The sequence below is a fragment of the Armigeres subalbatus genome, chromosome 1 (assembly GCF_024139115.2).
Source record: "Armigeres subalbatus isolate Guangzhou_Male chromosome 1, GZ_Asu_2, whole genome shotgun sequence".
Lineage (NCBI taxonomy): Eukaryota > Metazoa > Arthropoda > Insecta > Diptera > Culicidae > Armigeres > Armigeres subalbatus.
In genome coordinates, this window is record NC_085139.1 from 60,615,203 (window position 1) to 60,631,878 (window position 16,676).

At 49.1% G+C, this 16,676-nt stretch overlaps 2 protein-coding genes across 2 annotated transcripts in view; both read right to left on the reverse strand.

Moving 5' to 3' along the window:
* Positions 1-8,644: 8,644 nt before the first annotated feature.
* Positions 8,645-9,564, reverse strand: LOC134205434 (PBAN-type neuropeptides). Its single transcript, XM_062680717.1, has 3 exons — positions 9,386-9,564; positions 9,221-9,318; positions 8,645-9,164 (listed from the first exon to the last, which is right to left on the reverse strand). The coding sequence occupies exons 1-3, from the start codon at positions 9,467-9,469 to the stop codon at positions 8,834-8,836; spliced, it is 513 nt and encodes a 170-aa protein (XP_062536701.1). The 5' UTR covers positions 9,470-9,564; the 3' UTR covers positions 8,645-8,833.
* A 460-nt stretch (positions 9,565-10,024) lies between these two features.
* LOC134226162 (intraflagellar transport protein 81 homolog) overlaps positions 10,025-16,676 on the reverse strand; it is a 64,003-nt gene continuing 57,351 nt past the window's right edge. The window contains exon 3 of the mRNA XM_062706760.1: positions 10,025-10,865. Within this exon, the coding sequence (XP_062562744.1) occupies positions 10,404-10,865 (462 nt within the window). The 3' untranslated portion in view covers positions 10,025-10,403. The remainder of the gene's footprint in view (positions 10,866-16,676) is intronic.

Sequence of the window (16,676 nt, forward strand, 5' to 3'; positions counted from 1 at the left end):
CAAGAGGCCTCAGAGCCTCCTTCCTTTCAAGAGGCCTGGAAGCCTCCTTCAAGAGGCCTCGAAGCCTCCTTTCAAGAGGCCTGGAAGCCTCCTTCCTTTCAAGAGGCCTCAGCCTCCTTTCAAGAGGCCCGAAGCCCTCCAAGAGGCCTCCTTCAAGAGGCTCGGAGCCTCCTTCAAGAGGCCTCAGAAGCCTCCTTCAAGAGGCTCCAGCCCTTCCAAGAGGCTCAGAAGCCTCCTTTCAAGAGGCCCTGGAAGCCTCCTTCAAGAGGCCTCAGCCTCCTTTCAAGAGGCTCAGAGCCTCCTTCAAGAGGCCTGGCCTCCTTCAAGAGGCCTCGAAGCCTCCTTCCAAGAGGCCTGGAAGCCTCCTTTCAAGAGGCCTCGGAAGCTCCTTCAAGAGGCCTGAAGCCTCCTTCAAGAGGCCTCAAGCCTCCTTCAAGAGGCCTGGAAGCCTCCTTTCAAGAGGCCTCAGAGCCTCCTTCAAGAGGCCCAGAAGCCTCCTCCTTCAAGAGGCCCTGAAGCCTCCTTCAAGAGGCCTGGAAGCCTCCTTCAAGAGGCTCAGAAGCCTCCTTCAAGAGGCCTCGGAAGCCTCCTTTCAAGAGGCTCAGAAGCCTCCTTTCAAGAGGCTCAGAAGCCTCCTTTCAAGAGGCCTGGAAGCCTCCTTTCAAGAGGCCTGAAGCCTCCTTCAAGAGGCCTGGAAGCCTCCTTCCAAGAGGCCTGGAAGCCTCCTTCAAGAGGCCCAGCCTCCTTCAAGAGGCCCAGCCTCCTTCCAAGAGGCCCGGAAGCCTCCTCCTTCAAGAGGCCTGGAAGCCTCCTTCCCTTCAAGAGGCCCGGAAGCCTCCTTCAAGAGGCCTGGAAGCCTCCTTCAAGAGGCCCAGAAGCCTCCTTCAAGAGGCCTGAAGCCCCTTCAAGAGGCCTGGAAGCCTCCCTTCAAGAGGCCCAGCCTCCTTCCTTCAAGAGGCCTGGAAGCCTCCTCCCTTTCAAGAGGCCTGGTCAAGAGGCCTCCCTCTCAAGAGGCTCCGGAAGCCTCCTTCAAGAGGCCCGGAAGCCTCCTTCAAGAGGCCTGGAAGCCTCCTTCAAGAGGCCTGGAAGCCTCCTTTCAAGAGGCCTCAGAAGCCTCCTTTCAAGAGGCCTGGAAGCCTCCTTTCAAGAGGCCCCAGCCTCCTTCAAGAGGCCTCAGGAAGCCTCCTTCAAGAGGCCTCAAGCCTCCTTTCAAGAGGCCTCCAGCCTCCTTTCAAGAGGCTCAGGCCTCCTTCAAGAGGCCCGGAAGCCTCCTTCAAGAGGCCTGGAAGCCTCCTTCAAGAGGCCCGGAAGCCTCCTTCAAGAGGCCCGGAAGCCTCCTTCAAGAGGCCTCAGAAGCCTCCTTCAAGAGGCCCGGAAGCCTCCTTTCAAGAGGCCCAAGCCTCCTTCAAGAGGCCTGGAAGCCTCCTTCAAGAGGCTCAGGAAGCCTCCTTCAAGAGGCCTGGAAGCCTCCTTCAAGAGGCTCGGAAGCCTCCTTCAAGAGGCTCAAGCCTCCTTCAAGAGGCTCGGAAGCCTCCTTCAAGAGGCCCGGAAGCCTCCTTTCAAGAGGCTCAGAAGCCTCCTTTCAAGAGGCCTCAAGCCTCCTTCAAGAGGCCTGGAAGCCTCCTTCAAGAGGCTCGGAAGCCTCCTCCTTTCAAGAGGCCTCGAAGCCTCCTTCAAGAGGCCTGAAGCCTCCTTCAAGAGGCTCGGAAGCCTCCTTCAAGAGGCCCGGAAGCCTCCTTCAAGAGGCTCAGAAGCCTCCTTCAAGAGGCCTCAGAAGCCTCCTTCAAGAGGCCCGGAAGCCTCCTTCAAGAGGCCTCAAGCCTCCTTTCAAGAGGCTCAGGAAGCCTCCCTTCAAGAGGCCTGGAAGCCTCCTTCAAGAGGCCCGGAAGCCTCCTTCAAGAGGCCCAGCCTCCTTCAAGAGGCCTGGAAGCCTCCTTTCAAGAGGCTCAGGCCTCCTTTCAAGAGGCCCGGAAGCCTCAAGAGCCTCCCTTCAAGAGGCCCGGAAGCCTCCTTTCAAGAGGCTCAGCCTCCTTCAAGAGGCTCAGAAGCCTCCTTTCAAGAGGCCTCAGCCTCCTTCAAGAGGCTCGAAGCCTCCTTTCAAGAGGCCTCAAGCCTCCTTCAAGAGGCCTGGAAGCCTCCTTCAAGAGGCCTGGAAGCCTCCTTCAAGAGGCCTCAGCCTCCTTCAAGAGGCTCAAGCCTCCTTCAAGAGGCTGGAAGCCTCCTTCAAGAGGCTCGAAGCCTCCTTCAAGAGGCTCAGAGCCTCCTCCTTCAAGAGGCCTCGGAAGCCCCTTCAAGAGGCCCAGCCCCTTCAAGAGGCCCAGCCTCCTTCAAGAGGCCTAGCCTCCTTCAAGAGGCCCAGCCTCCTTCAAGAGGCCCTGAAGCCTCCTTCAAGAGGCCCTGAAGCCTCCTTCAAGAGGCCTCAGCCTCCTTCAAGAGGCCCGGAAGCCTCCTTCAAGAGGCTCTGGAAGCCTCCTTCAAGAGGCTCGGAAGCCTCCTTTCAAGAGGCCTGGCCTCCTTCAAGAGGCCTGGAAGCCCTCCTTTCAAGAGGCCTCAGCCTCCTTCAAGAGGCTCCCTGGAAGCCTCCTTCAAGAGGCCTCGAAGCCTCCTTTCAAGAGGCCTCAGGCCTCCTTTCAAGAGGCCTCGAAGCCTCCTTCAAGAGGCCTGAAGCCTCCTTTCAAGAGGCTCAAAGCCTCCTTTCAAGAGGCTCAGCCTCCTTCAAGAGGCCCGGAAGCCTCCTTTCAAGAGGCTCAGGCCTCCTTTCAAGAGGCCTGGAAGCCTCCTTCAAGAGGCTCGGAAGCCTCCTTCAAGAGGCTCAGGAAGCCTCCCTTTCAAGAGGCTCAGAGCCTCCTTCAAGAGGCTCAGGCCTCCTTTCAAGAGGCTCAGGCCTCCTTCAAGAGGCCTGGAAGCCTCCTTCAAGAGGCCTCAAGCCTCCTTTCAAGAGGCCCTGAAGCCTCCTTCAAGAGGCTCAGCCTCCTTCAAGAGGCTCAGAAGCCTCCTTTCAAGAGGCCTGGAAGCCTCCTTCAAGAGGCCTGGAAGCCTCCTTCAAGAGGCCTCAGGCCTCCTTCAAGAGGCTCCAGCCTCCTTTCAAGAGGCCTGGAAGCCTCCTTCAAGAGGCCTGGAAGCCTCCTTTCAAGAGGCCCAGCCTCAAGCCTCCTTTCAAGAGGCCTGGAAGCCTCCTTCAAGAGGCCTGGAAGCCTCCTTCAAGAGGCCCAGCCTCCTTCAAGAGGCTCAGAAGCCTCCTTTCAAGAGGCCTGGAAGCCTCCTTCAAGAGGCCCGGAAGCCTCCTTCAAGAGGCCTCAGCCTCCTTTCAAGAGGCCCGGAAGCCTCCTTTCAAGAGGCTCGGAAGCCTCCTTTCAAGAGGCCTCAGAAGCCTCCTTCAAGAGGCCTGGAAGCCTCCTTCAAGAGGCCTCAGCCTCCTTCAAGAGGCTCGGAAGCCTCCTTTCAAGAGGCCTCAGCCCTTCAAGAGGCCTCAGCCTTTCAAGAGGCCTGGAAGCCTCCTTTCAAGAGGCCCAGCCTCCTTCAAGAGGCCTGGAAGCCTCCTTTCAAGAGGCCCAGAAGCCTCCTTCAAGAGGCCTCAGAGCCCTCCTCTTCAAGAGGCTCAAGCCTCCTTCAAGAGGCTCGAAGCCTCCTTCAAGAGGCCTGAAAGCCTTCTTCAAGAGGCTCGGAAGCCTCCTTTCAAGAGGCTCAGAAGCCTCCTTCAAGAGGCCTGAAGCCTCTTTCAAGAGCTCAGAAGCCTTCTTTCAAGAGCCTGGAAGCCTCTTTCAAGAGGCCTGGAATCCTCCTTTCAAGAGGCCTGGAAGCCTCCTTTCAAGAGGCCTCGGAAGCCTCCTTCAAGAGGCCTGGAAGCCTCCTTTCAAGAGGCCTGGAAGCCTCCTTCAAGAGGCTCTGAAGCCTCCTTCAAGAGGCCTGGAAGCCTCCTTTCAAGAGGCCTCGAAGCCGCCTTCAAGAGGCTCAAGCCGCCTTTCAAGAGGCTCGGAAGCCGCCTTTCAAGAGGCTCAGAAGCCGCCTTTCAAGAGGCTTGGAAGCCGCCTTTCAAGAGGCTCGGAAGCCTCCTTTCAAGAGGCTCGGAAGCCTCATTTCAAGAGGCTCGGAAGCCTCCTTTCAAGAGGCTCGGAAGCCTCCTTTCAAGAGGCTCGGAAGCCTCCTTTCAAGAGGAGGGCACCACCGAGGAACGGTAGACCTCCAGTATACTGGTGGAGTGCAGCAATCGCAGACCTTCGGTCAACCTGCCTTAGGGGTAGGCGAAGGATGCAGAGAGCTCGCTCTGAGCAGTTGAGGGATGAACGCCGCTTGACGTTCAAAGCTGCGAAGTTGGCCCTTAACAAGGCCATCAGTAGCAGTAAGAGGTAGTGTTTCGACAACCTATGCCTGAACGCCAATGCTAATCCTTGGGGCGATGCCTACAGGATAGTAATGGCGAAGACCAGAGGGGGCTGGCGCCTCCCGAACGGTCGCCGGAAAGGTTGAATCGCATTATCGAGGTTCTCTTCCCGTCCCGTGCCACAAGCCCTTGGCCACCCCCAGCACCGCAGAACGCGAGTGCTGAAGCGGCTGAAGTGGCAGCGGTGACGAACGAAGAGTTGCTTGCGGTGGCCCGAACCCTTGACACGAACAAAGCTCCGGGCCCGACGGAGTTTCAAACCTCGCTCTGAAGGCAGCGATCATGGCTAACCCGGACATGTTCAGGACAGCCATGCAGAGCTGCCTGGACGAGCGCAGTTTCCCCGATAGGTGGAAGAGACAGAAGCTGGTGCTGTTGCCGAATCCCGGGAAACCACCAGGTACACACCAATCTGCCTACTGGACACCACAGGGAAGTTGCTTGAGAGGATTATCCTCAACAGCCTTACCCCGTACACCGAAGGTACGAACGGCCTGTCAAGCAATCAGTTTGGGTTTCGTAAGGGTAGGTCCACGGTGGATGCTATCAACTCGGTTATGAAAATTTCTGAAGCAGCGATACAACGCAAGCGGAGGGGAACTCGATTCTGTGCGATAGTGACGCTTGACGTCAAGAACGCTGGGATGCCATCGCGCTCTCGTTACTCTGGTTGGGCATTCCGGTGGGCCTGTACAACATTTTGGAAAGCTATTTCCAGAATCGCGTACCCTTATACGAGACCGATGAAGGGGAGGGTAGTGCTTCTATCACCGCAGGAGTCCTTCATGGATCTATCCTGGGCCCGGTGCTATGGAACACTATTTACGATAGTGTTTTAAGACTGAAGTTCCCCCAGGTGTTAAGATCGTTGGCTTCGCCGATGACATAACGCTGGAGGTTTACGAAGAGTTTATCGAGGAGGTGGAACTGACGGCAGCCCACGCGATCGCTATAGTAGAGGAATGGATGAGCTCAAGGCAGCTGGGACTAGCTCATCACAAAACAGAGTTGGTTGTTGTTAACAACCGTAAGTCGGTACAGGAGGCAGTGGTTCGCGTGGGCGACTGTGAGATCATTTCCAAGCGGGAGGTGAAGCTCCTCGGGGTGCTGATCGACGAAAGACTAAACATCGGCAGTCACGTAGATTACGCCTGCAGGAGAGCTTCGACTGCTATTGCGGCATTATCCAGGATGATGTCCAATAGCTCGGGGGTGCGCTCCAGTAGACGCAGGTTATTAGCTGGGGTTGCAGTATCTATCCTCAGATACGGTGGTCCAGCTTGGGCCTCGGTGCTTAGCGTCGAACGTAACCTGCAGAAGCTGGAGAGTGTACACAGGCTAGCGTGTCTCAGAGTGATAAGTGCCTACCGCACGGTATCACGGGATGCAGCTTGTGTGATTGCGTGTATGTTACCCATTGGGCTAGTCATACGGGAAGACGAGGAGAGTTTCGACATGCGCGGAACCAGAGGAGCCCGTAAAGCCATTAGAGTCACTTCGACTATCAAGTGACAACGGGACTGGGATAACTCTTCTAAGGGTAGGTGGACCCATCGGCTGATACCTAGCGTATCAAGATGGGTTAATAGGAGACATGGGGAAGTCCACTTCCATCTGACACAGTTCCTGTCAGGCCATGGCCGCTTTAGGTGGTACCTACATAGGTTTGGGCATACGGACTCTCCCGTCTGCCCGGACTGCCCAGGGATCGACGAAACTGCCGAGCACATACTATTCGTATGTCCTCGTTTCGTCGATGTTAGGAGCGGAATGCTTGAGGTGTGCGGGAGGGACACTACCCCGGATAATCTTATCCAGAGGATGTGTCAAGAGGTAGAAAAGTGGAACGCGGTCTCGGCCGCTACCACTCAGATTGCCAGCATCTTGCAGCGCAATTGGCGCGCCGAGCAGCAGTCGGATAGCGCTGACTAGTGGGTGGCTAGTCTCGAGGGTGAGGTACCAGCGGGTAGTTAGTTAAGTAGTAGAGGAACTAGTGGGTAGCTAGTTGTGATTTGAAGCTAGTGGGTAGCTAGTATGTGGGCGTGCGTAGTCGCACGGACCCCTCACAGAAGTAATGCCGAAAAGACTGTTCCGGGGAGACTCAGGGTCTGTAAACAGGGTGGTTTTAGCGGGTCGGCAGTAGCTAATCCCCGTTCGCCGGTAGCCCACCGGTGTCTGGATGCAAATTCCCACCCTACTGAAAAAAGGGCAGCGGAGGAGATGACTACGTCAGTTCAGCGTACGATGGAAGCAGACCAGCCCCCACCTTGAGAGAAGTTAAGGATGCCATCCAACAGCTTAAGACCAATAAAGCAGCTGGTAAGGATGATATCGGAGCTGAGCTCATCAAGATGGGCCCGGAAAAGCTAGCCACTTGCCTGCACAAATTGATAGTCAGAATCTGGGAAACTAATGAACCTGGGAAACTCAGGAGGAGTGCAAGGAAGGGGTTACATGCCCCATCTACAAGAAAGGCGACAAGCTGGAGTGTGAGAGCTTTCGAGCAATCACCATCCTTAATGCCGCCTACAAAGTGATATTCCAGATCATCTTCCGTCGTCTGTCACCATTAGTGAATCAGTTCGTGGGAAGTTATCAAGCCGCTCGACAACGGACCAGATCTTTACTGTACGGCAAATCCTTCAAAAATGCCGTGAATACCAGGTCCCAACGCACCATCTGTTCGTTGACTTCAAGGCGGCATACAATAGAGACCGCGTAGAGCTATGGAAAGGTGTGGACTAGAACAGCTTCCCTGAGAAGCTTACCAGACTGTTCAAAGCAACGGTGGAATGGTATGCAAAACTGTGTGAAGATATCGGGCGTACACTCCAGTTCGTTCGAATCACGCCGGGGACTAAGACAAGGTGATGGACTTTCGTGCCTGTTGTTCAACATTGCGCTAGAAGGTGTCACGCGGAGGTGTAACAGCCGGGGTACGATTTTCAACAGATCCAGTTAATTTATTTGTTTTGCGGATGACATGGACATTGTCGGCCGAACATTTGCAAAGATGGCAGAACTGTACACCCGCCTGAAACGTGAAGCAACAAAAGTTGGACTGGTGGTGAATGCGTCAAAGACAAAGTACATGCTTGTGAGCGGAACCGAGCGCGACAGGGCCCGTCTGGGAAGCAGTGTTACGATAGACGGGGATACCTTCGAGGTGGCCGAGGAATTCGTCTACCTTGGATCCTTCCTAACGGCTGTTAGTCATGAACTACGAAGGCGCATCATCTGTGGAAGTCGGGCCTACTACGGGCTCCAGAAGAAACTGCGGTCAAAATAGATTCGCCACCGCACCAAATGTGTCATGTACAAGACACTAATAAGACCGGTTGTCCTCTACAGACATGAAACATGGACAATGCTCGAGGATGACTTGCAAGCACTCGGAGTATTCGAAAGACGGGTGCTTAAGACCATCTTTGGCGGTGTGCAAGAAGACGGTGTGTGGCGGCGAAGACTGAACCACGAGCTCGTCCAGCTCTACGGCGAACCCAGTATCCAGAAGGTAGCTAAAGCCGGAAGGGTACGATGGACAGGGCATGTTGCAAGAATACCGAACAGCAACCCTGCAAAGATGGTGTTCGCTTCCGATCCGGCAAGTACGAGACGACGTGGAGCGCAGCGACCGAGATGGGCAGACCAGGTGCAAAACGACTTGGCCTCGAACCGTGTATTGTGGCGTCAAATTGTTAATTCAGTGCTATCTGTTAAGATGTAGACTAAATAAATGAAAAAAATGAATAGATGCAGCTGATGGCCAGGTTAGGAACTACCAGAGATGGAGCAACCTTGACCTTATTGTTCCACGAAATTGGTGGATAAACTTGTCCGCGGACATTTACCGCATCTCCACTCGCTGCACTTAGGCGGACGGGATCCTAAACTGGAAATATCCGCTTCAGTGTGAGGGAATTGTGGATAGTATCGTTGATCAAGGTAAGATTACTACCAGTGTCAAGAAGAACGCGAAATCTAATGCCACAAAAGTATACGTACGATTATCGCTGGGGAACGGATACGAAATGGTGAAAGAAGTCGGAGATTCTTAGTACAGGTTATGCGAGGCCGGCTTGAAACAGGCGGGAGGGATTTACGTGCATAGAAGTTTCGGCTCAACGTCCGGCGGTTTTGGCTCACCATGGCTGCCACGCAATATGGAATTTGTTGGACGGATAGCCTCGAAATCCACAGTACTCGAAAGTCGACCACATCGGACCACGTGTGACAGAAAGCATAACCAGTCAATGTTTCGCATATTAAGTTTATTCCGGTTTGCACAGTCGTTCTAATTACACAAAAATCTTTTTATACAAATATCCGTTGCAGTAAGCAGATCCCATTGAAATTCCAGCCATATTGAAAAATTTACAAATTCCAATCGAAACGGCCTACTGAATCGTTTTGGAGGGATAGTGCCCTCTCACATCACACACCTTCAGTCACTTAGTAAACAAAATTGTCGATTGCTGGTCCATTGAAAGATCTTCCTAGTCGGGGGGAAAACGGTAAGTTTCTTCCGAGTCGCGGGGCGAATGGTGGCCTGGAGTTGTTTTCGTTGGACGACGAAGAGTCACGACGGCCAAGTCTAGGGGCAGTGGCGTGATAGAATACGGGCTGAGGTTGTCTGAGGATACGACCGGTCAGCACCAGTACGACGTACGGAGTTCCTCGGGCGATTTCCGAGGCCAGTAGCTGCGGCGATTCACCTGAGTAATACAAAGGGTTTTCATCGATTTCGTCCATCAATTCGTCATGTAGCTCGGAGGGAATTGTTCTGCGAAGAATTTTGGTTAGAGTTTCATTTAATAAGCTTCATGGGGTCACACTAACCGTTTTCCAAGACGAGGTCCGAACCACATTGCTGCAGCTCTTTTATTAAGTTCTTCACTGTCCTTTCCGGATGCCAAGTAATTGTTAATTTTTTGCTCCTGCAAGATTATGTCAACAATCAACGCATTAGTAACAATCATTCATAACAAATTCCATCAATATTACATTTGTATCCGGAATTTCGGCACTGAAAGCACTTCGTATAGCGAGAATGATGCAAATCACATTAAACAAGTACAACTTGAACATCTTCGAAAACTTTAGCAAAGCTTATCACCACTTTAAAAAATATTGTAATTCCAACAGTCAATTATTTGCCGGCAAACTTGACTGTTGAGCTTTGATTTCACTTCTGGTTGAAATTCGCATAGTGCAACCGTATTTTATACCATCACACATGGTCTGTATCTAGAAGAAATCCGTTATTCAAATCAGATACTTTCCCCCCGCATTAATGTATGTCGTGTGAAAATCTCCTGCCGAGTATGCAAAAATCCAGGCGGGGAAAAAGCAGCTAGGACTAATTGACACTTCCACGTGAGCATTCCGTTGTTGGTCCAGTTCGTGCGAAGTATCCAGACAAAACAACATTAATTTCAATCTCCAGAATGTCACTCGTGGACCTTCGAACGGAGACTCGATTTTCCATCGATGAGAGTGGGAGATAAAGTGACAGTGGGATTATCGGATGTGTTCCCATCTTGACATGAGGCTAAAAATAAAAGGGATTGAGGAATCATGCGTGGTCGAAGCAGCGTATCGATGTGAGAAAGAAAATACACAATTTCAAGGCATGTCTGTGCACTGATTAATTTATTGTCAAAATGTAGGTAATACGTCACTCTAATTTACGTCACAATCATTCAAGGACATTACGTCATAAGGTCAATTTTGGGAAAAATAGTTTTCTCCCTATAATATGAAAAACCTTCGAGCCATTTAAAAATAGAAGTCGACATTATTATTATTACGCCAACTTTTCCAGTGATTAGCAGAGAATGCGATGAGAATCTAATTGATGTGAATTATTTTTTTTTAGACAAGCATAAATTAACAAACATGCTTTAGCTAAATTTTGATAGTATTTCTTATAAACAATGTAACTTTGAAAGATCGTCGAACGGTACGATATAGAAATGGTCAATTTTGTCTTACTTTCGATAGTTCACGCAACGTGTCTCACTCATTGCAAAACGAATGTTTCCGCACCGCCGCGACTAACGCTAAGCGTCCCACCCGGGCCACGCTGTTTGTTATCATGGAAACACTTTATCTTCACTTCGAACAACCGCTTCAGATCGCCCCACATTTCCTGCTGGCGCTGTCGCTCCAGTTTGCTGCCCTGCAGCGTTGACTTCTCCTCCACCAGACGCTTTCCGACGGTTTCCTGTTCGAAAATCTGCTGCGTCAGCGCTTCCTTCAGCGAAACCCGTCCCGTTTTTCCGCCCATCGGACCATCGTTGATCGCTGCCAGGTTGGCGATCTCCTCGTTGGCCTTCTCCAGCAGCAGCTCCGACCGTTCGAACTCCAGCTGCAGCTCCTGCCATTGCGATTCGAGCGATTTGATCGCTTTGTCCGCTTCGGTAATCTTGCTCTGCATTACGGCCGACTCGGCATTCAGCGTGGCCACCAGTGCATCGAAGGACTGTGTAGATGGGAGAGAATAGCGAAAAAGTAATTTATTATTATGCCGTGTCTATGAATGGATGGAAGTGCCGACAGAAAAAATGCGAAATAGGATAAAATGGCAAAACTCCCTCATGTTGAAAACTTCGTTTCCTTACAAGGTGGCCAGCAAAATCTGAGGGATTTTCGGAATGCGTTTCTCTATAGGTAAGATTTGTTCAGATGATTGATAATGACAAGGCAAATGGAAGGAAAATAGTGACAAAGGACTAAGATGGTGCAGCAGGAGACTGTTTCCAATTATTTCCGTACAGGTGTGGACAGGATTTTCTGGTTCAAGCATCTGCAACAATAATTTGCGAAACAAGATTTCTTCGTCCTAGAGGATGACCACCGTGGAATCGTTATCATCAAAATACATATATGGATTATGTCTTAAACTCAGCATTAGTGGTGCAGAATGTAAAATTGTTAAGGGGCCCTTTTTAGCCTAGCGGTAAGATGCGCAGCTATAAAGCAAGACCAGGCTGAGAGTGACCGATTGCCGGTGCCGGACTAGGCAATTTTCGGTTTGGAAATTGTCTTGACTTCCCTAGGCATAAAAGAATCATCGTGTTAGCCTCATGATATACGAATGCAAAAATGGTAAATTGGCTTAGAAACCTCGCGGTTAATAACTGTGGAAGTGCTGAATGAACACTAAGCAGCGAGGCGGCAATGTCCCAGTGGGGGATGTAATGTAGTTGTAATTGTGATTGTAATTGATCAGCCTTTACCCTGGCAAACAGCGTCCGCCCATCTACACTTAAGTTAGGTGAAGGCCTACCAAGCCTTCACCGTTATCATGCGCTAGACCGTATAGTACACCGGCTTCCAACCACAAAAATCAAACTGAATTAGAATAACCACAACAACCCTAACACTCCTGATCGATCCCAGGTCAGCCGGCTGCCACGCGTCAAAAATATGTTCCATGCATTAAGTAATTCCACATTAAGTAATATTATGAGTGCTGAACACTTCGTGAACAGATCGTGACCAAAATAAAGGGAGATAGACGTTGCTATCGCTTACCAGTTTAGAACCACCGGGGGAATATATAAATAAATCAAATCAATTTTAGTTATCAAAATTATATCCTTACCGCCCCGAAAATGCTATTACTTAGTATAGTAACTCACTGCATCGGGGAATAAATGCAATGTAACGCAGAGTTTAAACCCTCTCTTGCGCTAAGTAATACTGAAAAACCTTCTAATAATATGATGCGTAGAAACAATCCTAAAATTGTGCGATACAAACGAAAATACGAACCGAAATGCTCCCAGACTCTGAAGCGGTCTGTAGAAACGATAGAAACGACAGTTTTTCATTAATTTTGACAAACATCGATGGGCAAGTAACGGAGCAAGATATCACTTTTTTAGTGTCACAGTCACTCGGGGTAGCAGCTAATAGTTCTGTACGCGTAAAGAAGCTTGTACCTAAATGGCAAGAAAGTGAATCGCTTGACTATGCATCATTTAAAGTTATGCTTAGCAATAACTATAAGGGAAAAGCGTTGCAGTCAGATATTTGGTCGACTGAAATAAAATATCGCGAATTTATCGAAAAGCCGTGGAAAGAAAAACGTGGAAGCCAGTTGAAATTTAATTGTTATATTCTTGTGAAAATCATTTTGTCGTTTATTTCAATGTTTAATTGTTTAGTGTCATTACTAATTTGTTTTGTGTACATCGATGCAGCTGTTATAAGTTTGTTGTTTTTGTAAGTTTTTAATCATTGTTTGCAGTTCATTTTTTTTTTGTTTATTATTGTCGCGCTTATCTTTTTCTAGAATCCTGCGGCGGTCTTACACTCGCAGGCTCGACTGCGAAGGTAAACGTCAAGATAGCCGCCGTGTTAAAAGATAGGCAGAATTTTCCCGCTCAAAACAAAACCACGTGCTTTTCGCGAAATGACATCAGTGTTCGATTGTATTAGTGAGAGGCAACCGGAGTCACTGAGTACAAGGCGAGTGTTTATCATGGCAAGTGCATACGGTGGGTGAGATTTTTATTGACTCTGTTGTGTTTAGTGACCGTTGCGATTACCTGAGAAGCAACCAGCAGGAAGACGCAGTATTCTATTTTATCTCGAGATGCATAATATGTAAATTCGTGTAGCAAATCCAAACGTCTTTCAAGCCATAGTTTTAAGTTGTCCAATAAGACCATAAAGATCAGTTGGATGTATACAAATAAATAAATAAATATTAGTTAATTTCGTTAAACCCTAACTACCCCACATTACACTGGCCCGCTTGGTGTCAACCGGTGGCACTTGGTCTTAGCATTTGTTTTCTTTTTAAATTCTATAACAAATGACCACGCTTACCCCCCATATTAGTAATATGTAGAACGAATGCTTGACTATTACTATACTAAGTATAGTGAAAGAACGGAAAGAATAATTGGGCCAGCCACCACCAATGTCCCACTGTCCCAGTGGGGGATGTAATGCCAATAAAAAGAAGATGTAACATTGTTGCATATAGTATGAATCGAATCATGCAATAACTAATGCCAACATTTGGCTCTTGGAATACTTAGTGTATTTGAAGGCTACACAGAAAAAAGTAATGAAAATAAAACTACATGTAAACACACCTATTGTAAAAATAAACTGGGGTCGGTTGTTAGGCAGTTTTTACGTGCGGATCTTGGCATTTATGTGTTTTTCCCAGTTTTCTGGTTTACGCGTATTTTTCAAAAAGATTTTTTGTGTTTTTTTCTAATGGTCGAGGAACACGTAAAACCGCAAAAAATCGATTTTTAGCAAAAGCTTTCTTACGCGGTTTTTGGGATCTACGCTGCTTTTTACGTGGAACGAATCCCCCGCGGAGCGTATCCGACTTATTATCTCTATATACTAGAGAGGCCAAAAAACACCTTCTCAATTGTTTTTTAATGGACTGGCCTTTTATTTCATTCTATTTGATGCCCTGATGCTCCGAACAGAAGGCAAATCGGTCAACATTTGTGGTTATGCTAAACTTTTTTGAAGCTAGATAATTAACGTTATTTATGATTTAGATCTAAAAACCCACTTAGCTTCTACAAAATTAAAGCATCTAATAGCAGATCTTGCCAAGCAATGATAACCCAGATTTCTACTGATACAACTTTAATAGAAGTTCTCAGTAGATGCTCGCTTCTCAACACTTTCTGTTCCGTCAAAGAAAACTGTTCAAAATCGACCCTTTTTTCGAAGGATGCAGGATCGATTTACATTTGGTGAGATCAAGCCAGTATTATTCACTTTCCCTTTCGATATCTCTTCAATTTTTTTTTAACTTTATTAATGTGTTTTTTTTTTTATTCTAGTGTTAAGTTCAACACAGGATATCTCTTCAAGTGTAGCTGTGGATGTCACTTATCCATTCATTAGGCTATCGTTCTGAACACTGAAGGTCTAAGCGGGGAAGCGTTGGTAGCTGTCCTATCACGCGCGTGTGATGCCACCATGCCGAGGAAAGCCCTGCCGAGAAATGGCAGACGCCCGGTATACTGGTGAAGTACCGAGATTGCTGCCCTTCGATCAACCTGCCTCAAGGCTAGAGGATGAAAGAGCAGACCGCCGCCCGTGAAGTGTTTCGAGCTGCCAAACTGGCCTTTAACAAGGTCATCAAGAGCAGTAAGAGAGCGTGTTTCGACAACCTATGCGAAGGAGCCAATGCGAATCCGTAGGGTGACGCCCACAGGATAGTGCTGGTCAAGACCAATGGGAGCTCTTAGCCAATGGGAGCTTAGCTTGCCGGTGGGCCTGTACCGGATTTTGGAAAGCTATTTCCGAACCCGTGTACTATTATACGAGACCGATGCCAGTCAAAGAATCGTACCTATTACCACAGGAGTTCCGCAAGGTTCAATACTGGGCCCGGTATTATGTAAGCATATCCGGTATTTCGAAAAATTTCGTTTCAGGTGGTTCGAATTTCGCGGAATTTAGGCATGGCGAAATCTGATTTCTTGATTTCGTTTCGTTAAATTACAAAAATTTCGCTAGGTAAAACCTAGCTTTTAACGAAATTTAACGGAATTCCGCGGAATTTCGAAGCAAGTCTGAAAAAAAATTATACAAATTTGTCGCCTACTGCAAAACCTCATTCTGAGTCGACGAATACGTAATTATATCGTTAATTGTTAATATTTTCGTTGAAAGCTAAACACACACTTTGCATAATTTTTCATAACGTTTCGGCCTACTGCTTTTCAGCCATCATCAGATTTGCAATAAATCAATCGTTCACCACCAGTGTGGTTTTCAAACTCTTTGTTTAGAGACAGAGCTCTGGTCCCTACAAGCTCCTATCTCAAGCTTCCACGGGTCGTCCGATGACAAAAGACCGCCAGCTAAGGGTTGTGTACTTAGCTGGTAGTGCAGCCTGGACACTGTTGTCCTTCTGACATCAGCTATAGTGAGAAGGTACGCCTTTAGCGTCTGTTCACCAGGAGGTGCGGCTCAAACAGCGTCTGCCTGGTACCCAGCGGCTGATTAACGAAATGCTGTATCGCGTCAGCTATACCTAAGGTGGCAGTCCCATCAACGCGATGTAGGTAACGCGACCCCGGTAAGAAAGCTTACTGAAGCCTCTCAAATACCACGAAAAATGGAGATCCGAAGAAAAAGAGAACGTTATTTTTGGCAACCGACCCGACAACGAAATAAGGACTATGATTGGAAACTCGGTACCTGGAATGTCAGGACCCTAAATGAACCTGGACGAGTGAGCCTTCTGGCTAGCGTGGCCGCTATTCAAGAAGTCCGATGGCCCAGATACGGAGAACGTGAATTCCGAGCCGTGGACCCCACGACCAACACTGCATTCAAGTATAACATCTATCACAGCGGCGGCGGAAAAGCAGAGCATGGAGTTGTTTTCGTAGTGATGGGCAAGCAGATGAAGCGAGTGATGCGGTGGAAACCCATTAGCGAACGAATCTGTGCGTTGAGGATACGGGGCAAATTCTTCAATTACAGCCTAATCAACGTTTACGCACCGACAAACGATAAATCCGACGACGTGAAGGACACGTTTTATGAATGTCTTGATAAAGCCTATGGAGAGTGCCCAAAGCATGACGTGAAAATTGTTATCGGAGACGCTAACGCTCAGGTCGGTAGAGAGGAATTTTTCCGTCCCATGATCGGTAGGGAGAGCCTTCACTCCGCTACCAATGACAACGGCCTACGGCTAGTAAACTTCGCTGCTGCCAGAGGGATGGCCATCAGTAGCACCTACTTTTCACGAAAGAATATTTTAAAGCATACCTGGAGACACCCAAATGATGAAACTTGCAACCAGATAGACCATGTTCTGGTGGATGGGCGCCATTTCTCGGATGTTATCGATGTGCGGACATTCAGAGGTCCGAACATTGACTCTGATCACTACCTCTTTGTCAGTAAAATTCGATCACGGTTGTCAACTGTATCAAACGAAAGATCACAGCGAACGATGCGTTACAATATCCAGCGATTGTCGGCGGAAGGAGTATCGGCTGAGTACCGCCAGAAGCTCAACGAACGGATAAGTGCAATCAACGTTAGCGACAACATCAACGATCTATGGGAGTCGATCCATTTAGCGGTGAGCACAACAGCACGAGAAGTGGTAGGCACTGCACAGAGGCAACCCAGGGCCAGGACGGGTTGGTTCGATGTGGAGTGTCAGAGAGTGACAGACGAGAAGAACGTTGCCAGAAGCCGAATGTTGGTGTCGGGTACCCGATCGAATAGAGATCGGTACAAGGAAGCAAGAGCAGCCGAAAAACGAACCCACCCCAGG